At 45.1% G+C, this 27,284-nt stretch overlaps 11 protein-coding genes across 11 annotated transcripts; 4 read left to right on the top strand and 7 right to left on the bottom strand.

Annotated features, from left to right (window-relative positions):
* Positions 1-667: 667 nt before the first annotated feature.
* Positions 668-2,241, bottom strand: PADG_03616 (uncharacterized protein; the record flags this gene model as incomplete). Its single annotated transcript, XM_010760814.1, has 3 exons — positions 668-1,813; positions 1,884-2,156; positions 2,233-2,241. 3 exons carry the CDS (start codon positions 2,239-2,241, stop codon positions 668-670), a joined length of 1,428 nt encoding a protein of 475 aa, XP_010759116.1.
* Positions 2,242-3,571: 1,330 nt separating this feature from the next.
* PADG_03615 (uncharacterized protein) lies at positions 3,572-5,482 on the bottom strand (the record flags this gene model as incomplete). Its single annotated transcript, XM_010761223.1, has 1 exon — positions 3,572-5,482. One exon carries the CDS (start codon positions 5,480-5,482, stop codon positions 3,572-3,574), a length of 1,911 nt encoding a protein of 636 aa, XP_010759525.1.
* Positions 5,483-7,247: 1,765 nt separating this feature from the next.
* On the bottom strand, positions 7,248-7,786 carry PADG_03614 (uncharacterized protein; the record flags this gene model as incomplete). The annotated part of the gene is made up of 2 exons (XM_010760813.1): positions 7,248-7,362; positions 7,650-7,786. 2 exons carry the CDS (start codon positions 7,784-7,786, stop codon positions 7,248-7,250), a joined length of 252 nt encoding a protein of 83 aa, XP_010759115.1.
* Positions 7,787-7,881: 95 nt separating this feature from the next.
* Positions 7,882-8,133, top strand: PADG_11629 (uncharacterized protein; the record flags this gene model as incomplete). Its single annotated transcript, XM_010761563.1, has 1 exon — positions 7,882-8,133. One exon carries the CDS (start codon positions 7,882-7,884, stop codon positions 8,131-8,133), a length of 252 nt encoding a protein of 83 aa, XP_010759865.1.
* A 1,610-nt stretch (positions 8,134-9,743) lies between these two features.
* PADG_03613 (uncharacterized protein) lies at positions 9,744-11,099 on the top strand (the record flags this gene model as incomplete). Its single annotated transcript, XM_010760812.1, has 1 exon — positions 9,744-11,099. One exon carries the CDS (start codon positions 9,744-9,746, stop codon positions 11,097-11,099), a length of 1,356 nt encoding a protein of 451 aa, XP_010759114.1.
* A 1,137-nt stretch (positions 11,100-12,236) lies between these two features.
* Positions 12,237-13,105, top strand: PADG_03612 (uncharacterized protein; the record flags this gene model as incomplete). The annotated part of the gene is made up of 3 exons (XM_010761222.1): positions 12,237-12,249; positions 12,355-12,843; positions 12,921-13,105. 3 exons carry the CDS (start codon positions 12,237-12,239, stop codon positions 13,103-13,105), a joined length of 687 nt encoding a protein of 228 aa, XP_010759524.1.
* Positions 13,106-16,981: 3,876 nt separating this feature from the next.
* On the bottom strand, positions 16,982-17,203 carry PADG_03610 (uncharacterized protein; the record flags this gene model as incomplete). The annotated part of the gene is made up of 1 exon (XM_010760811.1): positions 16,982-17,203. The coding sequence occupies one exon, from the start codon at positions 17,201-17,203 to the stop codon at positions 16,982-16,984; it is 222 nt and encodes a 73-aa protein (XP_010759113.1).
* A 973-nt stretch (positions 17,204-18,176) lies between these two features.
* Positions 18,177-19,485, bottom strand: PADG_03609 (uncharacterized protein; the record flags this gene model as incomplete). The annotated part of the gene is made up of 3 exons (XM_010760810.1): positions 18,177-18,548; positions 18,711-19,305; positions 19,460-19,485. 3 exons carry the CDS (start codon positions 19,483-19,485, stop codon positions 18,177-18,179), a joined length of 993 nt encoding a protein of 330 aa, XP_010759112.1.
* A 1,147-nt stretch (positions 19,486-20,632) lies between these two features.
* PADG_03608 (uncharacterized protein) lies at positions 20,633-21,481 on the top strand (the record flags this gene model as incomplete). Its single annotated transcript, XM_010761221.1, has 3 exons — positions 20,633-20,683; positions 20,820-20,968; positions 21,070-21,481. The coding sequence occupies 3 exons, from the start codon at positions 20,633-20,635 to the stop codon at positions 21,479-21,481; spliced, it is 612 nt and encodes a 203-aa protein (XP_010759523.1).
* A 2,135-nt stretch (positions 21,482-23,616) lies between these two features.
* PADG_03607 (uncharacterized protein) lies at positions 23,617-23,829 on the bottom strand (the record flags this gene model as incomplete). Its single annotated transcript, XM_010760809.1, has 1 exon — positions 23,617-23,829. The coding sequence occupies one exon, from the start codon at positions 23,827-23,829 to the stop codon at positions 23,617-23,619; it is 213 nt and encodes a 70-aa protein (XP_010759111.1).
* A 1,248-nt stretch (positions 23,830-25,077) lies between these two features.
* PADG_03606 (uncharacterized protein) lies at positions 25,078-26,267 on the bottom strand (the record flags this gene model as incomplete). Its single annotated transcript, XM_010760808.1, has 6 exons — positions 25,078-25,214; positions 25,283-25,464; positions 25,521-25,635; positions 25,894-25,934; positions 26,062-26,135; positions 26,235-26,267. 6 exons carry the CDS (start codon positions 26,265-26,267, stop codon positions 25,078-25,080), a joined length of 582 nt encoding a protein of 193 aa, XP_010759110.1.
* Positions 26,268-27,284: the final 1,017 nt, after the last annotated feature.

The raw sequence follows: 27,284 nt of genomic DNA, 5'->3' as shown, positions 1-27,284 counted from the left end.
GAAGGCAGCAACAGAAGGCTTTAGAATAGTTACAACATGTCTTCGATGCTCCGTCTCAGTGAACATTCCTTGGGTGGGCAGTGCCACGAGTTATTCTTCCCAAACCTCGCTTCTGCTGCAGGGGACATGCATCGCCGGGATGCAAGAGGATTGTGTGTTTGTTGATTCAGGTTTCTGGATCTGCTAGCACATGGATAATTGGCACTGGACTCCCCTACACCCAGAGACACTTCTTCCTGCAAAAAGACTGGATGAACATAGAGGCTCTCAGTTTATGTACAGTTATGAACTCGCGCAGAATGGGAGTGGCAGGAAGTTTGAGGAGTATCAATCAATCAAGTTGTCATGATGCTCAGGGACACAGAGTTGGTTAGTGAACAGACAAACCATTGCTTCATTACTCATCCAGATGTCTCGTTCAAGTATTGTAATTATTGAACATATCTTGCATCATAAAACCATTTCCACAGCTCTTGACATTGATAACCTTGTTACACAGTAACTACCAAAGCATCCATAAAACATATATTTGGAATCAAACGCAAATCGCGCAGCCAAAAACCGTCCCATTCTCTTTGATAAACATGCATTCGCACCCGGCTATTCGTAGATATCCGGCACTGTACTTACGCATAAAACTTAACAACGGACTCAATATTCAACTGACTCACCATCCCTCCAAAATTTTCACCTTCACTACAACCCCATCCCTTGGCGCCCCTGAAATCCCATCCTTAACCAGCAATTCCTTGTGCGGGTCCACCAACTCCATCTCAAATCTGCCCACAATAATCGCCACAAGACATGCCAGCTCTCCACGCGCGAAGGCTGAGCCGATACAACTCCTCGGCCCGTGAATAAATGTCAAAAAGGAATAGTTACTTGTTGCACCACCGGTATTTGCCCTTCCAGGCCCCATCCATCGTTCCGGATTGAATATTCCGGCATCTGGGCCCCAGAGCTGGGGATCGTGGTTTGTCGCGGCAGGCGCAATGTTAACACTAGTTCCCTTGGGGATGAATGCATCATGGAGCATCGTGTCCCTGATGGCTACACGAACTGTTAACGGAATTGGGGGGTAGAAGCGGAGCGATTCGTTACAGACAGCCTGCAGGTATGGGAGGTTGTCAATGGTGGAGGAGGATATGGCTGTTGGATTATCCGTCGATATTGAGGGCAACGAGGAGCGTATTTCTTTTCGGAGGCGAGATTGTATTTCTGGATATTTGCAAAGCGCGTAGATCGTCCACTGTACCGCAGATGCAATTGTTTCATGTCCAGCGGTGATAAATGTCATGACCTGGTCAACAAGCTCTTTGTCGTTGAATCCGCCGTTTTCAATTGCGACGGAAAGTATGTCTACGCCGCGTTCTGTTTTCCTTGTCATCTTCTGCCTCTTCTCATTGATTATCTCCTGGCAAACGCTGCGGATGTAATTTGATCCCTCCTTGACTTTGCGGTTCCGCGGCAAGGGGAGATTGAAAACGATCCACGGATTCAAAATCACACCGAGAAACCCGAGGATTACCATCAACTTTGATGGTTCGCTAAACACTTTTCTGTATTCTACGTTGACTTTATTTGTCGGGTTGTAGATCGACCCAAAGTCGTGGCCCATTCCAGCGAGACCGATAAGATCTAGAGTTGTGCGACTTGCCCAATCGGAAATCTCTATGATTTTTGGGCTTTCATAGGATTTTTCAAAGCTTTTTTCAATGGCTTTGACCATCTCAATCCCTTTGTTCCAAAATGTTGGGTAGAGGTCCTTAACATGACGGTAAGAAAAGGCAGGGTTTAGAATCCTTCGTTGATGCTGTTGACAAAAAATTAATGAGCGATGCAAAATATCATCATATCAGCTAAAGGAGAGAGAAGTAACGTACTTTATGGACATCACCCTCTGCGACGAGGAGACCATCACCAGCTACTTGTTGCAATGACATTTTCAAATGGGTAGTTTTCTCATAGTCATGAGCCTTTGAAACCAAAATCTCTCCCAAAGCTCTAGGACTAAGTGCTAAGACTCTTTCGGTATTTGCAATGTGATAAAATCGGATAACGCTGTTGTTTGGAATTTCTTGCATCCAGCGTCGGGCCGGATATCCTTGGGGTTCTCGAATAAGGGCAGCAAAATGACCATTCCATATACTCCGGCCCTGTTCATGAATTATTAACGCTGGTTCATGTAAATGGAGGGTTAGAATACTAAAAAGGATGAGCAAATGGGCTTACAGGTGGCATTGGAAGATGTTTGAGGGGTGTAAAGAATGCTGGATAAAGAATCAAATAGTAGAAAATGCGAGCAAGTGAGAAAAACATGAACAAGGTGATAAATGTCAGTACGAATGACTGGCGCATCGTAAAAGCTGGAAAAAAAATTTCGCCAGTGGTTGTTAGGCACAAGGAAAGGCCGCTCCAAAATACAAACCCAAAAGCCATGATTGCCATAGTTCACGAATATTCAGGCAATGGAAAAGAGTCAGAAAGGTTTTTTAAAACAGTGTTTACTTCAAAAGAGAAGTTATGCTCATGATCTAGCTACGGAGGCGTGTGTTTCCAATCACGAGCAGAGAGACGAGATTGGTGAGTAACTAGGCCCCCATCTGTTGACCACAGGAAATGAAATGTCGAAAAGGTAATTAAGGCAAGCTCGCAGATGTCTTTCACGGTGTGCTTTGACGATACCAATTAATATATTTATCCACTCAACCTGGGATTTCAAAGGGCGCCTGTTAGGGTAACAATTATCGCAGAAGCTTTGTGATTTGTTGAATTTGACCGAATTGTAAGAGCCCTTCTCTCCACATATCGCTGCTTCGTAGATGGGACCGAATGAGGTTCAAAACGTGTCAGATCAAGGATGTAGTTTTAATTATCTAACCATGAGGGGTGCGATCGGAACATAGAATCCAAATCGTTGAGGGGGAGAATACACGGGCAAGGTAAAAAGCGTCGTTCCTAATCAGGGGTTTTAAACCCACAAGAAGCCCTTCCAACATTCAGCTTCCCCTTCAGGTCGAAACGACGTTTTCCGGGGAAAGGAGGGTTTGGCGCGGCCAAATATCAGCAGCCCCGTAGTTTGTCGGTGTTCGATCTGGCAGCTCGATGCCCAGCCTCAGCCCACGTCGCAGGGATGATGGCATGCAGACACCAATTGTTGGTAAGGACAGGAATCCAGGGCGGCCAGCTATTAACTTTCGCACTTTTTTCAAATTTGCTGATCTGACAGGTGGCATTCGGAGAGGAAGAAAGTAAGTGGCACTAAGAAAGAAATGTCCGATTTTAACACCGAACGCAGCAGAACATTAAGAAATTAGATGGAGGAAGGTAGACAATGTTAGGGATAAAAAGAAAAACCAATCATTAATGCAGTCCGCAACCTAAATATGCATTGCCGAAATCGAGACAGAAGGTGGGATTTGTGACTGCAAAAGACCGGAAGAAAACCACACAACACGTCACCATGCAAATACAACTGCATTTCAAATTGAAACGAAAAGCGAAATTCAAAATAAAATAAAGAGTTGATAAGAGTAGAGATTAACAAAAATGATCACCAAGTTTTCTCGGTTTAATTTAACGACTTAACCATCATCCATTCGTTAGTTCCAACCCCTAAGTTCAATCCATTCCGCGCCCACCACAGTCGTACGCGCTCTTCCACACCTGAAACCGCGTCTTCCAACGCCTCTTCGATATCGCACGTTTTGAACTCTACAGGCAGACCACTCCGTTTCCACCACTCAAGCACATCGACATGGCCATTCTTCGTTGCGCCAACGAGAACTTGATTATCAAAAATTAGCTTCTCACGCTTCTGTCGGTACCAGAAGTCCAGAACTGGCACATGGCCATGACTGCTGGCAATCCGAGTCACAGCTTCTGCATGGCCGAACGGAATATCGGATTTTGTCCACCAGGCAAGCGAATCAGTGCGCCCGGTCTGTGCTGCGAGAAGGACAGATTTGCCAACTTTCAGAGGGACTGGGTCATAAGGCGGTGCCGTTTTTGAGGTGTTTTTCCACCAGTCGAGGACGGCGATGCGGCCCTCCGCGGAGGCTGACTCGAGGGAGCGCTCTGTGTAGTGGAAAGGAAGGCCAGATTTGCGCCACCATTCTAGCATATGCACAAAACCGGCGCGTGAGGCTGCGTCGATCGCTTCAGGGAGATAGTCTTTTACAGGGAGTGTCGGAAGTGCGGAGCAATTCTGCCACCATGTAAGGATGGCTGTGCTGCCGAATTTGGCTGACACCGACAAGGGAAGATTTTTGAGCTGGGGTGTCGCTAAATACAGATCCATTCGCGATTTGCGGAGATAGTCCAGAATATCTGTTCGGGAGAACTTAAGGATCAGATCTGTGACAAGAATGGATAATGGCTTGCAGGCTGGAATTTTGGAGAGATGTTGTTCAATCTCTTTCATTGACCCGCGAAGAACAGCGTACTCAATTGTGGAGGGTTTCATCGACGTAGGGATGTAATTTTTCCATTTCCGGGGCATCGGAATCTTAGTATATATGCCGACCGAGGTTGCTGTTTCCCAGTCATCAAGGATCTCAAATATCATAGTCAATATTTCCGGGGGAAGGATGGTCTTCTCTTTGGCAAGGCCATTGGTGCAAATCTCAGTATCTTTGCTATGAGAAAGCTCCCTGTTCCGTTGTTGGGCGTTTTTGTCGCGGTCAGTTGATAAGTCCCTCCCATCGCGGCTGAAATTATTCTTGGCCAAATTTTCATCTTCCTGTATGCTGATAGGAATTGATGAATAACCGAGGCATTTCCCAACTTCGTTGCCAAACATAGCCCAGCTATCCCAGGGAATTTCTACCAACCCAGTGGGAGGCTTATATCCGGAAAGAATCGGGGGCAGAACCCTTACCCACGGCCAAGACGATGCTAAGTCGTTGAGCTGCCGCTTGGTCAGTGGGAATTGCCATTCTGACAAGGTCATTCCAGGCACCAGCAAGACCGTTTTCGTAATATCCCACCCTCGTAAAACTGTCAATGTAAGACTTGTGGTGAGGCCTGCTAGCATGGCCCCCAATGTTCCGGCAGCCATAGGGCTGAGAATCAACATATCCGCCCAGCTGATTAACTCCGCACCGGTAACACTTATCCAAGACCGTGAATTCGATTTGGAACCGGGTTGAGCTGGAACAGGTGTGTCAGCATAACAGGCAGCCTCCCTTGTTATTTGTGCAAGATCCAAAACATCATCGGATATGACCCGCAGTTCGATATCTGGTATTTTCATAAGAAAAAGAATCGCAACATTTGCAAAGGATGCAGTGGTCGAAATAAGCACCCGTTTTCGAAGTTTGTTATTATAAGCGAATGGGAATGACGGCGGCCAACAGCTTCTATCCAGTTCTACTTCGAGCCTTCCCATAACATGATCGTTTTTGACTCCATTGGTATGGGAGTCGTCGCCCCCAGTGTCCATATCCTCATCTCTATTCTCAAGGGCCACCACACCTGGCATCCTTACCAATCTATTTGTTAGTTTCAGCACCTTGAAATCTGAGGCTAAAAAAAATATGCAGAAGTTTGAAAAATTGCGGCCGTAAGAGTTCGCAGATCCGCTGCTAAGTGTCAAGCTTGCTGTGGCTTCTGCCTTATTCACGCGAAGGACCCTATCTCTTCCTAACTCTTTCTCATGTACCTGAATAGCTAGTTGTAATTTCCGCAGCAATGGGAAGTTGGATCGATAAATTCATAATTTTGAGGTTTGTACGTAGCACAGGTCAGTCGTCCGGCGAATTTCGCGACAGTATATAACCTCTCGTGTGCTCCACGCTCTTCCCCTTGTTGCGACAGCTGTTTTGATCACGGAAGGGATTCCCTTATATTTCTCAAACCCCTTCTACCCCTATCGACGAACTTGGGCCTGTATTTCAAACGCAACGTATTCGATTGTTCGATTCGTAGGGGCTTGTCTGTCGCTTGGGTCGATATACTGCAAATCACCAACAAACACCAGTGAGTAGGTGGAAAGACCCGAAGTTACGTGCGCATCAAATAGGGTCCTAACAGTCTCTGCTTGCGTTGGCTGTCTCTGGATGGTGGACTGGTGCCACGTTCAATGACAGGGTGATTTATGTTCAATTTTTGTCATCGGAAGTCACATCCGTCGAAAGTGGGGGATTTGGTAGACACATACGAGTTTAAAGACTTGTATCTCACTCTCAGTCACTGACAGGCTGTCCGCTCTGATAGCGGCTTGAATCAGGACGTTTTATCCGTAGATTGCAGGATGAAGCTAGTCCAAAAGGGTTGTGTATCACACAGGGTCTATAGGATCAATCTGGAGGTTTAATGGTGATGTTAAATGAATGTCTCTTCAGAAACTACGGAGGACAACGCAGATTCGTTGTCAGCAATGATTCTATCTGGAATATGAAAGAAGGTTGGAGGAGAACAAGAGACTTGACAATAGTTACGGACGGAAAAGCATAATGGTTCGAGTGTTCAGTAAAGTCCACCAAATTGGCGACTTGCCAAAAATAAGCGTGGGCTTATTGCCACCGCCATCTTCTTCTACAGACACAGAGCGCAGATATTTATAAGCACGGGGGTTTTGGGATTTTGCTTGGATCTTGTATTTGTCATATCAATGATCTCAACTATGTTCTGCAATACTACAATACGATATTCATTTCTTAAATAAAAATTGTAGTAGTTAGATGTGTTCCTCTGTGGACAAACTCGAGAGACGAGTGGAGGTAACTATTTGGCTGACGCTCGGCAAAGCGAGCACTCGACGTCATACAATTGCCGGGATTGGGGATCGTAAAGGATCCACCGCCGTCTAGGAAACGTTGTCTGCGTATCCTTCTTGGGCTTGCGCATTGCCGCCATTTGTATCCATATTGAGAATTTGGTGAGTAATGCAAATCTTAGCCATATATCTACAAAAGTAACATGCAAGAATTGTGTGTGAATCTTCCCGCGAGTGAGAATAGAGCAGTTCTATGGGGCCCAATGAAATCCCGAAGCGAAAGCACATGGAAGTACCGAAACCCAACCCAATATATCTTTTGAACGCCTTATCGTCTATATGGAGAATTATAAAAGGTATCGAAGCCCACACAAAAAAAGAAGGGTATATGATTACGCCCTTCCAGTATTTCATTTCCTCGCAAGGTTTATGGGGGGTTTATTCCTTCATAAAGACTTGACACCAAAACCCAGTATTTCCAGACTCAACTTGGAAACAAACAAAGCCCTTAAAGCATCCATGTAAGAGTCTAATACTCCAGGATGCCCAGTCCGCTGGCACCCTTATTGATGTAATCGAGGCTATTACGGATCTTCTGGATTATCTCAATCGCACCCTCCCGGTCTCCAAACCGAGACCATAACCTGCATTTGAGCAGATTCTGGAAAAACAGCTGAAGCAGCTGTGATACTTATCGAGCTTCCCGAGCTCCGGAATGCGTATGAAGCTGATGCTACAACGGCTTGGTGCTTGTGCTCGACCGCAGAAATCAATGCCACAAGTGTCACGGTGAGCATGCCGCCATAACCCAGACCAAAAATGAAGAAATAAAGAAACCGATGCCAAGAAGGGGTCGTGAGGGTGTACGTGGTAATTAGTGAGGAAGCCAGAACAAGCAAGAAAGTGGACGCATATTTGAAGTAAAGGTAACGACCGGCCACGCGCATCAGGATACCCAAGCCCCAAGGATCCAGCAGCACCCTTTACTGCCTGAGGGATTAATCGCAGTCCTGTCATAGTCGCCGAGAGGTAAAGCGGGGCGTAGAAGAGCACGGCAATGACAGCCATGGTGGTAAACCAGTGAGTTAAACAGGCTGAAAGAATAGTGCGATCCAGGAGGAAACGGACCGATTTAACGGACTCTGTCGCGATACTTTTTTTCAATGGAGATAAAAACAACGAGAGAACACTCCAATGAACGGCAACGTTGTCCAGATGAGCGGATGGTTCCAGGGGACTTGATTGCCTCCGCAACTCAAGCCCATAGAACGAGACTCACCACCAGTGTTCCCACGCCCAGAAAATCAATGCGCTTCAGTCGTGATTTGTCCGTGACTTTCACGGGGATGTTGACTTTCCAGGTCACCAAATACGATGAATGGTACCTGGATAAGAGCTTTATTCTTGAAAAATGAAACTAAACTTATTAAAAAAATAAAAGACTTTTATAAACTCAAACAGATAAGAGTTCTATGACTTAGTTGAAAATTCAGATTATTTTTTAATAAATTATTTATTAAATAATAAAAAGAAATTAAAATAGAAATACTCTATTAATCAATTAAAGAATATATATATTTTTAATGATGAATTAGGAAGAAAGTTTCTAATATTATAGAAAAAATGAATCTTAAATTCAAATAAAACTTAAAGTATATAATTAGTAAATATTAAATTTAAATATTATATCACTTTCTATATGTTTTATTTATCAATACTCTCTTTGTAATGTTTGTTTTTCTCTGTTTGTGATATTCATTTTGATTGTTTTATTATTTTTTCATTAAATTGAGACTGTATAAGCTTGTCTTCTATTATAACTTCTTTTAAATTCTATATCATCCTGGAATAAAATTTCATAATTGTATGTTTCAAGTTATGTTTGTTGATTAGATTCAAAACATAGTTAAATCCTAGTTTAAGCAGATGGATATTATCATCTTTGATTGCATGCATCTAAAATGAATAAATAATAATAATACTACTTAAGAATGAGGCTGATAATTGTGACATGTAAAATCAAAGTGAGAGAATCAGAGTTCTTATTCAAAATAGCTGAGTTGAAAGATACTTAAAGACGATAATATAGTAGCGGTAGTTAGTGAGAATGAAGTGGTTGACATTGGAAACTAGATAAGAAATATATTCAAGTTCGTTTCAATTGGTTCCTTTGACGTGTCCTAGATGTTGAATAACTTGTACCTGTTGAGGAATCTATTTGAGAACATTAGTAAGACTATGTCAGCAAAAGACGATGCTTGACAGTCCGTCAGAGAAAGCCTTCGAAGCTCCGGAGTAGAGATCTTTCGATCTTCATTGAATTTCTCGGAGGATATAATGAAAAGTATACCCGACACGAATGATATTCTGCGTCGGGACAGAAACGGCACTTGGGGACAGAATAACGCTTAAGCTATAAGCAGTGAACAGGCCCCACAAACCGCGTGATGACAGCCCTGGAATGGATCGAAGCAATGACGATTACAACAGCATCCACTTCTGGTATTTGATGAGTGCACCCGTGGACGAAAGTATGCGCAAAGTATAGTGCCAACATTGGCCGACAGAAAATAATGCACCTTCCTGCTGGGCTTCTGCACATAGGTTCCTCTTGCTGAACATGCGTGACGGGAGTCCCAGCAATTTCCTTAGAGAAGGGACATCACGAGAAGCCATTTTTACCCAGGGCCGGGCTGGACTTCTCAGAAATGGATGTCTGGGGAGGGGCGAGATGCCGAGAAATACATAAGCTCGAGGCCCCGGTAAGGAAACGACAAAGGACTCTGCTTGCGAGTTTTCCTTTCCCTCAAAGTCCTTCGCTCTCATGAATTCGGCACTCCCAACACTTGGATATTTCCAAATGAATCGGGTGCATGTATAGTTCATATGCATACTAGCCATTTAACAAGTTCTGCTATCGTTAGAGTTATCACGTTTGTTAGTCATTATTTTTTCTCTTCCTGTCTTTTATACTTACTCGCCGCATAGAGGGTACCCCAGCCAAATGTTAGGGACTATCATTCCAATGTCCTTTGAGGAGGGCGGGACGCTAGCTCTTACGGTTTTTCCACATTACCACCTAACGCTTTTGGTTGGATTTTCCAATGACCCAACGATGAGCACCAACATGTGCTGTAACTCTCATAGCCACACCCACGAGCAAATCTGCGCCGTCATTCCAGAAGAGCCAGGGCGAAAACACGAAAATGTGATGCCAAATGTCGAGCGATATAGCCATTGGGCCAAGGCGATAATGAATCATAACGGGTACGACGAGTGGCATGTCTTCGAATTGCCAAAACTAGTAATTGAGGAGATAATAGAAGCGAATTACCACTGGCTAGTGGAGGACAAGGCGGACGAGACACGGATTGCTCACATTGCAGCGCATTTTCCGAAAACTATGTCGGATATGCCGATAGATTTTGTTTTTCGGCCTGGAAAGAAATGGTTCTGTCGTCTCGATCTTACAAACCCAACAGATGAGCTTGAACAAAAGTTACCAGTCACGTCGCTCAAAGAGCTTGTCTGGCGCCTTTGCACATCATCTTTGGCGCACGGGGCGCTCCTGATTGACGTAGAACAACAGCCAAAGCTCTTCTTAATCCCATTCGACGACACGTTCCGCCAGTCCCTTGAATTTCGAGCGTTTTGTCCCCCAGGTTCTCCACACGTGACTGCCGTTTCACAGAGACATTGGCTCACTCCATTCCCCAATGGCACAATTGAAAATATGATATGGTTGGCAAAGGTTGTCTTTCAGTGCGCAAATCGCCTTCGATATGAGATTCTTGAATATTCCATGCAGATACCCGATAGAACCGTGTCGCATGATATCCACACTCGTGGGTTCGTATTCGACTTCCTTTTGACGCCTGGTATGGAAGGGCGACTGGTCGATATCAATGGGTTCGGGGCGATGGGAGGAACTGGTAGCTGTTTGTTTAATTGGATTCGAGATGCGCACGTTCTTTATGGATTGAAGACTTATGTTGAAATTCGAGTTTCGACAGCGATTATGCCTGCAGATTACAAAGTAAACCTAGAGGCCACCACTACCCAACCCGCAGACGAAGACGCAGACAAGGACGCAGACGAGCACGCAGACGAGCACGCAGACGAGCACGCAGACGAGCACGCAGACGTGCACGCAGACGAAGACGCAGACAAGGACGCAGACGAGCACGCAGACGAAGACGCAGACAAGGACGCAGACAAGGACGCAGACGAGCACGCAGACAAGGACACAGACAAGCACGCAGACGAGGACGCAGACAAGGACACAGACAAGCACGCAGACGAGCACGCAGACGAGCACGCAGACAAGAACACAGACGCTGTTGCGGAGTCTAAGAAAGCTGGGAAGGACCGAGTTCTATGAGCCTTGTATCGATAGCAGTCGCACAGAGCAATGTTTAGTAGTGTTGACTATTTGCGTGTTATGAGGTTAGTGGAGAGAATTGTATTTCATAACACAAGATCAACTGGTTGTTGGGGCGCACCCGCGTGTCTTTGCTTCATTTTAAATCCAAGGGTTGAGATTGCTCAGTTGGGTCTGTGTCTCTCTCCCTCTCTCCCTCCCTCCCTCTCTAATCTCTGTGTGTTGGATTATTCACAAACCACAAGAAGGAATTATACAAAAGAAAAGAATTACAAAGGGGCACCCCTGGTTAGGTCTTTAAACATAGGACGGTTAAGCAGCGGTTGTTTTAAAGCTTGGTAGCTAATTGCGGTTCATTAAGATTCAGGAACGTACCATGGAACAAGCTGCGAATGAATGTTCGTTCAGCGAAAACAGGCCCCTGCTTGAGAATGTATCGTTATTTTCCAATCAGAAGCGCATAAAACTTTAGGTCATGCAGATATTCTGTCAGGCTGTCAATATAAAGGTTGGACAGAGTTAGGAGCGACACATGAATGGTGGGGTTACTGCAAAACAGTAACTGTGAGACAGCAAATTCAAGAGAACCCTCGAATGATGGTAAAAAGCTCCTCACTGGGGGTGTGTCTGGAGTCTCCATATTCCAGAGCCCATACGGAGCAGGTTAGCTACAAGTGTCGATTGAAAGTTGTAAATGCCAGCGGACGTGAGATGTTTCAGTTGTGGTGGATGCGGGAAAATAATAGGGGCAACGATGGGGAGTTTCAAACACTAAAACTAGTTAGTCCGCAAACAAGACCATGTCACATGTCTCTCTCTCCTTTCTTCATTTTCAACCCGCCATGACGGACGGGCATTGATGATCCCGTGCAGGTTATTTGGAGCTTAAAAAAGCCGAACCTCCTCACTTCGTCTGCACTGCGCCACGTCTGTTCCTTTCTGCTTCTCCCTCTGCAAGTCAAATGTCAAGTTTTGTGTCCTCACCATCGATTTTTCTGAAGTTTGAACGGCTATATAGTCTAGAACGACCGCTTCTGTTTTTTGCCTGCGCAATATATAACTAACAATTCTTAATCCTGGTGTTTTATCCTGCTTCCCCTTTCCGCTCCACACCCGGCGTCCACACCACTCTTAATCATGCCCGGTGTTCGTAAGTTATACCACCATTCTAGGCCGCTTGCCTCCTTGACGGAGATCGACCCATACGCTTCGGACTTTGCTTTCGACTGGTTTTCGTAGCCTGACTCTCGAATAGCATCTGACGCGCTTGACCAGCTGAAGAAAGGGTTCAAGAACTTCTTCAAGAATCGTAAGCGACGCGGAGTAGCATCCCAAAAAGCTTCAGCAGCGGAGGCACCTGTGGCGACAGCCACTGCGACAACTGCTGCTACGAACGCAGCTCCTCCACCGGAGACGAAGCCCGCAGAGACTAAACCAGCAGAGGCCGCTCCTGCAGGCGGACCAGCCGCCTCAGGGCTGCCAGCTGCTCCCGCGGATATTACCTCCACCTCGGCTCCGGCTCCCGAGGCAGCATCAGTTGCGACTCCTGCAGATACTCCAGGGGCTGCCGCAACACCTGCCCCCACGGATGCGCCTTCTGCAACCACTAATACTGCTCCTACGACAGAACCCACGCCTGCTGCAGCAGATGCCAGCACCTCAGCCACTCCAGCTCCTGAACCGGCAAAAGAAGCAACCCCAGCAGCTGTGAATGCTACTCCAACACCGGCTCCCGCTACTGACGGTAATTGGACACCCCATACTTCCAGTTGGTAGCGCGATCGTATCAGAAAACTAATCGTAGTCAAACCTCAAATGTAGCTGCTTCTTCGGCTGCACCAGCCGCCACCTCTAATGTGCCTGATGCTACTGCCGCAGATACTCCTACCGGAGCCCCCAAGACTGCTGAACCTGCGCCCGCTGAAAATGCCCAATCCGCAAAGGCCGACGCTGAACCAACAGATGCCACCAAAACTGCTCCGGCTCCTGCAGCTCCCGCTTCGTAAACATATTTCAGCTCAGGATACCCTTTTGATAATGTGTTGACAACATTTCAAACCCATTTTCTGCTTTATTCTCCGATGCCACAGACACCATAGAACGTGATCTGCATGCCCTTACCCTGACATGACTGAGTCCCCTTATCTGGCCACAATTGACTGTAACATTTTGATATTTCGCATCGGAATATCTGTACATTTCAGAATTCCTACCCATTGGATCTTTTGTACCTGTTATGTTTTCTATTCGTTTTACTTTGCTGATATGCTTTCTATGCCGGTGCTGCGTCAGCTTGTAGGTTTTTTTTATTTTTTTTTTTATTTTCAATGAGTCTGGCTTGCATAATACCCGCTTTTCTGTTATTTCTCGCTCAGTGTTTCAAGTTCAAGCACACCCTGAGTATTTCTAGATATCAGAGTTTTCGGGTTATCAATATATTGCTGCGATGGAATGTGGCAAAGTCGTTGCTGTGCACGGTGGCCTTTGGTTCTAGTTTCCCGGATTTTATCGTTTACTTTTGATGGTGAGGTTTTCTCTCGGGTTCATTGATGTTTGCTTTTAATATATAACTCATACCCATTAACTCGAAACAGTTGCTACTCAATACATCGTTGTTGCAAAAGCTGAAATATCTAAAACAGAGTCTAGAGCTCTAATCTAGCTGTTGACAACTTCGAATCTTGACGGAGAAATCTGTTCCTTGAAATGAACTCTCTTTTATCGCGTTGAATATTCCATATGCCTCACTTATCAGCTGACACGCATAACGGTAATGATACCTCCGTTATATCTATTATTCATGCATCTCCTGCGCGTATGTTTATCTGAGAATCACTACATAGTTCGTGCCGGTCTCGATCGAATGTCGATGATGGGGCTGAAGGAGTGGAACTAGGCAAAATCCCAGTTGCAGATATGATGACGTATCAAACATTTTGAGAGTCAGCAAGTTGACCTAATTCATTCGACCTCTTGGTGACATGGATTTTGAATCTTTGAGTCAACAAGCTGCTCCGCTTCGTAGGGACTACAAGCATAATAAGCTTTTTCCTTATTGAACGGATGGAGTTTGGATTGAAATCTATCTCTCTGTGAATGAGCACTGTTATATGTCGTTCAATCAGAGATTCGTGGAGTTCACATATTAGCGAGTGTAATACTTGCACTGCACGTGCAATGGCATGGTTTCAATATATGATTGGCAATTCAACTGATTCTCTTATCCACTGGAGATGAGAATTGCATATAAATCCGTTGTCCCTAAAGTATAGATTTCGAGACATCACATTTGAAGTTGAGCCATCGAAATACCGCATTTTCTTCCTTACTTCTTCTGTGCTTATTTCATATAAGTATTAACACTTCCGAGATTATCTACACTAAATCGAGCGTGAGCTCATATTTTTCTATGAACCACTTGAGAGATGATCAGTTGTAGTTGAAAGATATGTTCCACCGCTTCTGCAGCAATAGCTATGCCATTCCAACATACAGACTTCAATAAAAAGTGTTCCTCCTGTCCAGGATGGTCCGAACGATGACGAGGGGGGTTTCCGCCACCTGAAGCGATTCCCGAATGCGACCAATCTAACTAGAGATTCTGAGAAGAATTGAGGAGAGCGTTTCGGACGGTCATTTACCTATAGGTTTCGCAGTGGAAGGTTTCAACGTCGAAGCTCCGCGACCCGGTGGAGTGATTTCCATTCGAATTTTCAAACCAAAGCTATGTCACGTAAGTCACCAAATTATCTTGGGTTAAGATGATCAGCCCGAGAGCCTCGTTGTTTCTACCGGAGTCTAAAGCGGGTGCACAAGCCGCCACGTTGGGAGGTCATTTAGGATGACGGCAGACCTATTGAGCCACATCAAGCCGCCAGTTCTTATGCAATTTGAGAACTTGGGAGGGTTAATTACGGGCCAAATAAGCATCTCTGGTTACTACGGGCAGCACCCTTGGCTCCGTGTCTTAAAAAAAATGCGTCAATACGTCTATGATATTGAGTATTTGGCAAATTGGGCACAACTACATATGGGGACTTATTTTCCTATTCGGATCGTATTCGTCATATTTCCCCCTTCTCTCTTTTGTTCTCACAATCTTGGAACCTATTTATCCAGCTGTTTACGTTTCTCTGTTCGTTCAGAAGTAAGTCAAAGTCACTCTCACATTCACGGTTTCTTTCTTTGCATAAGAAATTTTACCTCCTTTTCTTTTCAGTATATTTGGTCATTTATTTCGTGCATATAATTGTATCAAATGGGAATTCAAATGTTTATTATCCCTGACTTGTCAACCGATGTCCCGCAGCCATGTGGAGAGGGCAATTAGCTCAAGAGCAACACAAAACACTGAATTTCCTCCAATGCTGCAAAACAACTTCTCTTGATAAGAGCCCTAGCATCGGGGACTGCATTGCCATGTCATCAAGTATCTATGTAGACTATGTAGACACGCATGCATTTTTCTCTGAAAAAGAAAAAGGCTTATTAGTTACTGAATCCTAACTTTGAATAGACTACAATATGTCAATTTTTCATCCCATCCGTTTAACCCTTTATTTTGATGCTGAGTGTAGAGAATATCAGGCCTTCCCATCCCAGACTTGTGTGCCTTTGTTCCGTAGATCGGGTCCAGCCCCACTTTGTTTAACGTTAATTAACCGTCTGGTAAGTTACGGGATGTCCCGCAACCATGTGGAGAGGGTAGTTAATTAGCTCAAGCGCAACCCAAAGACTGAATTTCCTCCAATATGGAGACCAACCTCGTCAGTGCATCTCTATACAACATAAACCTCGCAACCACATGCTTTTCTGCCTGTCACTACCCGGAAGCATATTTATATGTCTGTTGCCTTAAAATTCTGAAACACCTGCCAGGTCGAACTTACTATTCCGCATTTTGCCTCTCCGCTGCTTCTAGTTACGTTGTGTATCAGAAGGAGCATTTTCCAAAGCAGAACGTTTTGAAGTGGTGGCCAACGTGGGATATAACTAGCTCAACGGGAGTAGCGTATCATTTCCGCATCCCCCCACGAGATAGTATGATGGGGGCCTCAGCTCTGCCCTCGCTAATGACGTGTTGGCGAATCTTTAGGCTTCTCGGTTGCATTTTCTCTCTGGAGGGATATGCTAGCAATGGTGTGCGTGATTTGAATCGCTCTCATTACAAGATCAGGGGCGTATTGCAATCTGGAACTATTTGGAATTCTTGTTGACGGCTATGTGCTAAAGATTTACAGGTTTATGCTTCTGTAAATTCAACCAGCTCTGCACCTCACCTTGATGCCTTTCAACGTGATGGTGGCCTTCCAAGTGAGTTTTTGATGGAGTATCTTCCAGGTCCCTTGATGATGAACTGTGGTACTTACAGCAAAGAGTGTATGAACAAAACCATCATCGGCATCCAACAAATTCATTCAGCTTTAATTGAACACAATGATGCTTACCCCAGACTATTTTTGTTTTGCACCCTTTTTGTTAGGAACGTTCTCATCATTCTGGGCGACTCAGAAAGAGTTGTTTAGATTGATTTTGATGTTGCCATCACTTATACTAGCTATACATATATTAGAAACAGGGATCGTGGCTGGATTAAGGAGGGCACTGAATGCGTCAAAGTTGCGTCAAAGACTTTGGAATGAAGATTGCTAGTTTCCCTGAGTGGCAGACAGCTTTTTCCCATCCATTTCTGCGTCTAGTATGCTTCACAGGCAGATGATCAAAAGAGGGGCCTCCGCCCAGATGCAAAGTACTACTTGCAACACAATCTCTGGCAGAAATTCTGTACCTCTTGTTGAGCCTCGCGACTGTTTATCAAAGCCGCCAGTCATTATCCATTCCGCCCCCAACATCCCAAGAAACCTACAGTCCCAAAGGAATAGTTAAGCGTACCTGTCTTCCCACGATATATACTGTGCCACCAAAAGGTTGCCATTCCCGTCTAGTTTTTTAATTGTTACTAACTCAGTGTCAGTCAAGACGAGGCCGACACGCGCGTTATGCTGCTTCATGTTAAAGTTGACCTGAGACAGGACCTGCTTATATTCCCTGCGGTCTTCTTCAGATAACGCCGTTGACCGGTGGGACGCCCACTTCCACGACATTTTCAGGTCGCCCGGGCAGCGATTCGGGGAAGAGTCGAGGGTGCTGCCTGCTTGGAAAAAAAAAATCAATGTTTGATCAGAGGTTGTCTTTGATCTGTGCTGCATCATCTATGTCAATTGTGATAGGGGTAAGATGCAGGTTTGCAAGTTGAGGTGCAAACAGGGCTAGATGGAGAAGCCTTACAAAGTATATTTCTTACTGCGATGGCGTGTAATCCGGGGTATTTTTGGATGTGGGAACCATTACTATGTGGTGCATTGAGTTGTTGACTAGCAAGAGTGGGAATGCAAGCGCTCACTTTGGTTGATCGCAATGAACTGTCTTTCTCTTCTCCGCCACTCTTTAGCAGGCAATGGTGAAATCAGAGGTTAGTTTATCTCTGCTGGCATTTCAGTGTGTCACGTTTTGGATTGTTTGAAATGGGGAGTAAGGAAAGATATGATCTACAGGCCTCTACGAGAGAAGATCGGGATGCAGCGCGCAATAATTACATGACCGGTAAGCATTATTTCCGTACAGGACTAGTGCTATAATGTGCCCATATACTGCCTTTCCACAATACAAAAATCGATATTGTGGACGGTGGTTTGTTGTCTCTTAAATTCCTATACCCAGAGATTCAAATAGATGATGTCATTAGTTGCTCTCGGCTTTCCGTAGAGCGAAATGTTTGCTGTGTCAGGGATTGAACCTTGGTGATTGAAGGAATGCTGTGGGAAAAACATTATTTTGGGGGAGAAGACTTCATAATCAATTGAGCATTGTGAGTTATGTGAAATATCGTATGACTTGTGAAGAAGACATCCAAGCGAAGGGGGATGATCAAGGAAATGTGGAAATAGGCACTTAAAATGGTAATATGCGAGTAGTGTACGTTATGTTCGAAGCATCAAGAACATGGGTATCACGGAAAATTTCTCGTTACTTGCCTACGATGGCCAGTAAAAATTATGCAGTGATATTTGTTGCCCTCTAATCACTCGTATCAACCTCCGCCGAATCTCCGTCCTTAGTTTTCTCTTGACCCCCAGCCGCCTCACGAAGAGCAGCCTTCTTCTCCTTCTCTTTCTGTCTCCTTTTAATCTTCTTCTCCCGGTTCCTCCTTGCCCGCTTTTCCCTGTCCGCTTCTTCCGCTATCTTGGCAGTGGCTAGACGCCGTCGAATGGCTATTCGCCGCCTTTTGCCAGGTTTTTTTTTAGACTTGGGCACCTTTTCTACAGCGGACGACATGTTTATCAATGTAGCATTCGCCGCTTGTGCAGGGTCAGAGAGCCCTTTATCCTTCTTTCTGGATGGAGCAATAGTCTTTAGGTGGATGACTCGCCAGGGAAGATGGCAACCGGGCTAAATTCGATATATCAATTAATTTATGATACCTTCGAGGTTGTTCGACCATCTCTCGCATCTCCACTCTTTGCCTTCTCTGTACGCTGATATTTTTACCTGCTCAAATCGAGACGATGTACATGACGGAAAGGGGGGAGGTTAAATCTCAGGTGCGCTTACCCATGGACCATTCTTCGAGTGTTCAATTATTGATTTCCCACTAACTGCCGCATCGATGAATCGCTCCCTCCCTGGCGTATCCAACTCAAACCTCTGCCCTTCTCCCTGCTTTACCGCCGATTTCCGTTTAATCCATTCTGGGTTTGAAAAGTAATATTCCCAGCCCCGAAACGGAATCACAAACTCTCCCTTCTCATCCCTCGCGGCAGGTGTTGGAGATCGTAGCCTGATACGAAACCTTTGAATACCAGCGTCTGCTGCTTCATTGTGCTCTTTAGGACTCATATGTACACCATCAACTGGTCTATTGGCAATTTTCCCCCCATCCCCTGGCTTCTGGTCTGTCGAGCCCTTTCTAGCAGGCAGTGCTGCTGAATGAAAAAGCCTAAACTCGAATTCCTGTTCCTCCTCTTCATCTTGGATATGTTCCAAATCAACAGCGGGACGCGATTCTTTCAAGTCAGGCGGAGTATATGTTTCTATTGATGAGAATATGTCTCGTAGAGTGTTTGCTGCATATGTGGCAGTGATGCGTTCGACTGGAGAAGGGGAGCGGGATGATGAGTGACGGTCCCGTAGATCCTCGCGACGTACGCTGTTAGCGAGGTAGGTGGTTAGAAATCAACCATTAAGCATGTAATGGATTGATCTTCGCTTATGTTTCCTAGGGGATTTATTTGGGGAGGTCATATCCAAATAAGGATAGTGACTGGTGATGATTGATGGAATATGGACGGCGCATTACGTACCGCTTTGCGTCTGGGAGGTCGAACATTATGCCCGAGTCGCAAAGAGATTAAAATGTAAGGATTTTATTAGATTGTAATGGCTATTTGTAAAGAGATGCAAGACACAAGTGGAGATGGGAACTGATTAAGAGTGGCTATATTCAGATTTGGGCGCCGGAGCGGAGACGTTGGGCGGAAGTGACAAATTTTAGCCGGATTTGAGCTTGGAACGGTTTATTTATTTACTTCCACGCTCTTTTATGCGGCCAAATCCGATCTTCGCGGAATTCTTCTCAACTTCTCAACAAAGGACACTGAATTTTATAGAACTATCTCCCAATAGGATTATAAGGTCAAGATTTGGCAGAATTGCTTCAGGATTAATGTTGATATCTCCTATTCAGATTCGTCTTCCCGTCATTTAAATTTAGCAGGATCTCCATATGACGTCTACAATTTCTGTCACACCACATTTGGTGGATGGTTATAAATGATCACGGATATCGAGAATAGTGTCTTACAACGACCAATAACTTTGCATCGAGAAAAGGACTAGTGAAACCCTTGGACAACCAGAGTTTGTCTTCGCTGATTTTCGAATTTGGAAATTCTCCACGGCTTCCGTTCTGCCATGGTTGCATATCAGGTGCTGAACGGGAAGTAGATGGAAGAGATTTGAAGGTGGGACCGCAATCGCGAGATATTGAGGCAAGATGCCGATTAAAGCTATATTCTGTTCTCTGCGCTTTAGACTTCCATAGCTACGGAGTTCTTCCTATACGAAAATAATATATAACACGGCAACGTAAAGTTAGAGTCTGGGTTGTCAAATTTCAAGTGGTTGGTATAATTAAACAAGTGAATCTTGTAGGCGTTGGACAAGGCGGTTGATTGGTCAGCAGGGAGCCAGGCCCTGCCTATTCTTGTGATGCTGCCAGTTCAATCATCCCCCAACTTCATTCTTTTCATCCTGCATAAAGCACCGATCCAAATATTCAACCCCTCCTCGTTCGGCAGATGAAGATTCTTCGGACGCCTCAATGACTATCTCCCCAGGCCTCTTGCCTGACTAGCTCCCCGGTTGTCACAATATAGTCAATCTTACGTCCTGTTTACTCCTCGTTCGCAGAACCTGAGAACCGTCTTTCTATCTAGGTTCCATCGGCAGCAGAGCGTCTTACCCTGTCGCAATAAATGGGCGTGTGCGCTTCCTGCTTGGGTCGGGGCGGGAGAGATAGCCATGATGTGAGTTGTAGGGTCGTCCGGGTTTTGCTTCTACCCATCGCCCGGGCACTACCTTCTCTTGTCCTTCAATGCGACGAAGCTTCGCAGGCTCTTGCTTCCGTATTTAAGTATAAAATCCCTTACTGACTTTGTGTAGTCTGAATCATCCCGACTCCTCGACGATGAGCTATACCAGTCAGGCTACGGGTATGGGAGTGTGGGGTCAGTTCAACGCCAGGCTCGCGATCCAGAATATCTGAAACGGGAGAGAGAAGCTCTGGAGGCGATATGCCAGCGAACGTCAGAGTATGTCTGCTCTCATACATATAAATGGCCATCTGACAACAAAACTTGGCTATCACGAGCTCAAAAACACCTTAACTAATCACCATTATCAACATCCATAGTTCTGTGGTTGACATCTGGGCGCTGCAACCTCACCAGTCCGGATATGCCACTCTGTCCCTAGACGCCTCCACCGCATCCTCTTCAAGAGTAGCAAGCCACGAGACAGCCACATCAGCTACTTCAGACGGGCAACAATATTCCGTATCACCTCAATATCCCCCCCACATACAAAAAACACAGAGTCCAGCAGATGGCGCGAGGCGGGATGCGTCGCCGGTCCCAGGAGAATTTGGGAGGCTTCGCTATGCACCACTGACTACGTCAAAGAATATTAACTTATCAGCCGTGCCAAAACATTGGGGAGAGGTGGTGATGACGACGAGAAAGGGTAAGAAGACAAGACCCGGTGTGAATACCGATCGGAACGGCGGCAAGTCCAAGGACCTATTCGGAGTGTTGGTTGTGGATTAAAGCGAATGGGGAAGAACTTAAAAAGAAAAACAAGCGTTACATGACGATGTTGGTCAAATGCATCTGCTATGATCTGCGCCCATTTTCCTCAATTTACCCGTTGAGGAGGACGTAATCAACAATTCGATGATTAACCGCGACACGCCTAATTCGACCCAGGAGCATGTTCGTTCGCCATCTGCAGAATCTCGTCCTTCGATCATAAGACTTTTCCCGAATATCGCTGGAAAATGTGGAACTAATGTACGACAAAAAAGGAGAAGAAGGGAATTCACCCGGAGTTGATATGTATTCCAAGCACAATATTTACGCCTGCGGAGAATGGTTTTATTCCGTTACTTCCGCCTTCCTAAAACTGCCTCCGGCTGCCCACTTTTCTTTTTCCTGTTGGCCATTTGAACTACTTTCTAGACATCATGTCTTTGCTCTTCATATAAATTCTTCCTTTTGTTATTCCATTTCGACCCTTTGTCGGCCTTAATCCCTATTCACATATCCATTTTCTTTCGATGCCCACAGATTGCTGTTGTTTCAAACCCATTTTAGAATCAGCTGCCAGGCTATCGTTTTTCTTTTGTCTTCGTCCTCATTTTCCCTAACATTTTCCTCGCTATGTTTCATTATTGCGATGACAGATGTTGTCCTTTCCAGTTTTCAGTTTAAACGATAGCAGTGGTAGAAAATAAGCCTAAAAACTTAGTCCTTAATTGTTAGTGTGGAAGTTGACGCGGGAAGCGTTCAGTTTCATCAAGTTTTTTTTTTTTTTTTTTTTTTTTTTTTTTTTCATTTTACATATAAGTCTTCTTCTATTTTTCGTCTGCTTTTCAGTTTCTTACTTCGTGATTTTGATCCCCTATTTCTTGTTGTAAAATGATACCTCCCTTCCCATTTCGGCTTTGCTTCCTTGTATTCCTATATGCTCCAGACTGTATGTTCATAATGAAGGGAGAATGACCACACATTTACACATTCGATCGCATGTCAAGCCCCATACAATGACATATGCCAACCGCAAGGCAAACATGGGGATCCAATCAGTACACACACCATAGCTATAATATGTTATATACAGTGGAATAAAATTGTGTTTAATTTCTTATGGCAAATGCTGACTTGACTTCTTCGTCCTTTCTCTTCTCCGGCGGGGAATACCGAGACGCAGCCCATGGGCATGATGCCCCTTAGTTGCGTATGGTCGCTCTCTTTGTTAGCTGAGAATGGCCACTCGATCACAAGGGCGGTGCCATTCTCCCGCACGACTATGCATCGCCTTGGGAGATGGTTTCTGGGTTTTCTATTAATGCGTCGATCTTTCGTATAGGACTAACGGGGTTAGTTTCCTGTCCACTGTTGAGGACGAGGGAATCGGTGCAGTACAGTACATGACGCCAATATATACGGGTTTCTCGCTCATGATTATTCGGATAGAGATAGTTGGAGCTGCTGAGCAGAACTAGATAACTATTCTTTAGCTAATTAACCAGTTTTTTAGCTTCTGCAAAGGCCTCATATCCACTCCTCAGATTCTCCAACCCATACAATCCAATTGCGCTTCTCCAACTACAGGTTGGGTCTTCTTAATAGAGTCCTGAGAAACATGTCTTGGGGGATGAAATGGCGATGGAATAACATATCCGTTATTCTGAGCACGATGATAGCCACCTGTTCACAGGTTTGGGGGCCGAGTCACAACCCTGAGCCTGCCAACCGACAAGTGTCTGGATAAGATGGATGACGGACATTCTTCAACCCCTGTTGACTTTGCTCCGAGTATCGAATGCTCTGATCACCTTATGCAAAAGAGTCTTCAGGCAAAGATTGAGATATTTCCCAATCCAGCAAAGATGCGCCATTTCCAAAGCCAGCCAGCCACCACATATTAAACCTAGCTTCCTTGCGATCAGGCGACTATCCTTATTGCCTGCACATGATGCATTACCTGGGGTAGTTAGATCTTGATATCCGCAGAAAGATAGTCAAACTACCCTTGAATTGACATATACCCCAACTATTCCCCTTGGAACCACCATCTCCAAGGCTCCGCCCTCCTCTTACACAATTCGTACCATTCGTTTGCATTTATTATAATCACCTCTGCATTTACACTTGCAGTGGTGATGCATTCCCTCAGCCCCCTACTCCTCATCTCCCTCCAGGGTCTGGCACACAAAAGCAAGGAGGAAGCCTGGGTCAAAGGCGAGAGGAATGGGTTGTTCAATGCTGCTGACACGGCAGATGTTGTGGTGGGTGGGGGTATCGGAGTCGGGAGAGGGAGAGGACGTTATCGGTGCAGGCTCCGTTTTGCGATGGGGTGTTGCCTGGGAATGAGGTGCTAAATGAGGGGCCATGTGCGGGGGCACGAGGTGTGGGAGAATCGCCTATATCGGAACGGGTACATAACTGCTTTTAGGTCACCATTCTAGAACATCGTCTTGAATTGGCCGTTTATACCCTAGGAGGATGAATTGCCCTCCTATTTATACATATATATAGACACATATTTTTGTATTGTATATCTTGGATCAAAAATGTATAGAAATTTTCGACCTGTATCTGTTCAATATTTTCGTCTGCAGATGCTCTCCCTATGTCTAAACCGATCTTCAGAGTAAAATGACAACTGTAATATCCTGGCCCAAAAAAAAAAAAAAAGGTTCCTTTCCAAGAATATAGGACCAATTGGGGTAGTTAGCTGATTCTTAAGAGCCTGTTGTCGTTAATCGTAGAATAATAATCAGTTAGAGTCAAAATCAGGGGTTAGGGAGGGGAAGAAGAACGGTTGGTTAAGATTACCTGCCGTTTTATATGGGAAAGATGCCTTTTAGAAAATTTAGTCTCACTGTATATTTCAGGGACTTTGATATGGATATTGTAAGAAGCGATTCAGATCTGCTCAATAGCTAGTGGTGATCTGGGGGTTCCTGAACTGCGTGGTTTGGTTTGATATTGAGATAATGGAGATATCCGTAGAGCTGTGGGTATTGAGGAAGTTGAGCTACCCAACAGCAAGATTCGGGCCTTTCCAAATATTTGCAACACCATCACCAAGAGAAACCATGACGAAGTGCACCTGCGGAAAATTAAGCTTATTTAAAAAAAAAAAGAGGAGATTTAGAAACTATCCGCATGCTGCCTAACAAACTAGAAAAGGAAAAATCAGAAAACAAGAAACAAGAAACACAACTGGAAAATAAAAGGATTAAAAAAAAGCTAGAAACGGGAGTGATGGGGCAGAGTGGAGACAAATATGAAGAAAATAAAATGCTTAACAGAGTCAGTCTCCACCCAATAAAACATTCCCCGGAACTACTCCTTGAAATAGCTGTTGAAAATAATGTTGGTACTGCCCTTCACTGAAGCACAGCATTATCGCCCCATGGCAACCATGAGAAAAACCTGGGAGGGCTAAAATCAAACCGTCATTGCTGTCTCAACTCCGTAAGAAACGCCGTGTAGCAGATGTTGTCCAGTTGGGCAAACTACAGAAAATCCAGATATCCTTCTTTGCTCCATGTCCAAAGCCTAAATAGGCATATGCAAAAAAATTTGGTTCTTGAGGTCCAAGAAAAAAAGCGAAAAAGGGAACCACAGGATCGTCATACGTCGTCCATTTCTCCGGCGGGTTCTTCATTTCCAGACTCATAGCTCCCAACTGAGCTCAATTCGTCGTCTGATTCGGTGTCCTCACCGGCTTCATCGGCAGCATCTTTGCTTGCGTACTTGGCAACGTATTCTAGGATACAAAGCGATCAGCATACAGAATTCGTAGAGTTCTCGCAGCCCCGTCTCGACTTTTCGTACCTCGAACCCTGGCCTCATATTTCTTTGGATCCCGCATCAATACGGCAGCAGCATCTCCATTTAGGGGGTCTGAAGGGTTGGGATATCGGAGTAGTTGTGGAAGGAAGACCTCGAAAATATTGATCATGTCGTACATAGGTGACCATGTCTGGTTAATAACATCGAGACATACAGAGCCCGACCTAATAATTCCATTAGACCTGAGATAAACAAATGTTTAATTCAGGTATAGTCTCACAGCTCATCGATATTGGGATGGTAAATTCTGTTCACGAAGCCAATACTGGGGCTCTTGTACGGGTATTGATCGGGAAGTTCGACGTGGATTTTCCAGAGACCACCCTCAAATGGTGCTGTGATAATATTGTCAGCCCTGTTACGTCGTATGAGCTAGTTGAGAAAGAACCCACTCTCTTCCGGTCCCTTAAACCGTACGTAGAATTCTTGCCTAGAAATCCACCACCCAGTTAATTTACTGTATTAAAGTTGACAGGAAGGATTGAGTTAAAAGGCTATCATAGGAGGGATATGCTACGGACACTATAATGTAGAAAGGAGTATGTTAGCTGCACCCGATGTTTGCCCATTAGAATGGATATAACTCCACTTACTGTTGTCATTAACCAGGGTGACCTCATAGTCACTCATCAACCTGGACCACTACTGTTAGCAGGCTAAATTAACCCTTCCAAGCATTCTGTTGAAACAGTTAAGGACTGATGTCAACCGAGCCCCGGATATATGACACGTTCAATCGAAGGTAAGGTGGATTTGCATACATCCTGCAGTCGAAGTTAGTACAAGCTCGCAACGCAGCATCAGGGTAGGATGAAGGGGAACCATACTTCATAACCTGTGGGAACCAGAAGAGTAGATTGAAGGGGTTAGTCTATGCATCTAGGAAAGGGATTCCATCCTCAATGAAGCCCTCTCTTCCCACAGTTGGACTCACATCTGTTTCGATCCTCCGCTTTGGACTGCTCATGTTGACAGATGTTTTGGAACTGCTAAGCTTAGGTGGGTTCTATATAGAGTAGGCCGAACTTCGAGATTCTGCAGAGTGGATTTCCTTCTATAGGGATATATCACTAGAGCTGCGGTGAATGGCCCTCGAGAGGGTGGCCTAACTCTAGAGAACCTAGGGATAGAAGAGGTTACGGCTGTGGCTAACGGGATCGGGGTGCGGGGAACGAGGTGGAGAGGGAGGGGTTAATTAAGATAGTCGACGGTGAGAGTTGGGTGAAAGGTAGAACGGTGCGTGCTTTTGCAGATCTGCTCAAGCTGGAAAAATGCGTTGTTTGGGCAAAGAGCAGGGTGTTGACATGTAAAGGACGCAAGCTGCGAAGCGTTCGTTGGCTGGTCGTGATTCATGGAAGTCGGGAGTCCGTGGCAGTCGGATAAAGGCGTTATGGCAAGCGATGCGACCTTCATGGGTCCATGGCTTGGCGGTCATGTGGTGCAGCAAATGGTGCAAAAAAGGTTCAAAAGGCGTTCTACCCAACGCCTATTTTTAGGTTAGATAACTCTGCGTATATTAGAACCTCAGCAAGGAACATGAATGAATGATATTGGGAATTGCCACCAAAATGAACACCAGATGATAATTAGTCATTAGTTAACTAGTTAACTAGTTTAACTAACTAGTTGTCCACCGGCGCTAGTCACAGTTCACGAACAGTCCGCCAACCCCATTTAGCTGCTTTTTTGACCGCCATACGGCTGTGAACCCTCCCAGAATGATTAAATTATTTGATTCCCCAGTCAAGGTGCTGCTTGCTCCCTCTGCCATCAACAATAGAGGTCAGTTCGACCATACGGAAGCCTATTTGTAAGCAACTGAAGCCGGTAGTTAAGCTTTTAACTGTTTACGTGTAAGAAAGGATGTCATTGCTGAGAAGGGGGTGATGGAGGCCTCCCCTGATTTGTTTGACCACACCATCATAAGAAGACGGCTGCTGGTCTCAAGAACCACATAGAGAGGCCAAAGTGACTGCTCTGGGTG

Source organism: Paracoccidioides brasiliensis (genome assembly GCF_000150735.1).
Source record: "Paracoccidioides brasiliensis Pb18 unplaced genomic scaffold supercont2.4, whole genome shotgun sequence".
In the NCBI taxonomy this organism is placed as follows: domain Eukaryota; kingdom Fungi; phylum Ascomycota; class Eurotiomycetes; order Onygenales; family Ajellomycetaceae; genus Paracoccidioides; species Paracoccidioides brasiliensis.
The sequence above is the reverse complement of the archived record's forward strand: the minus strand, read 5'-3'. Positions and strand labels throughout refer to the sequence as shown.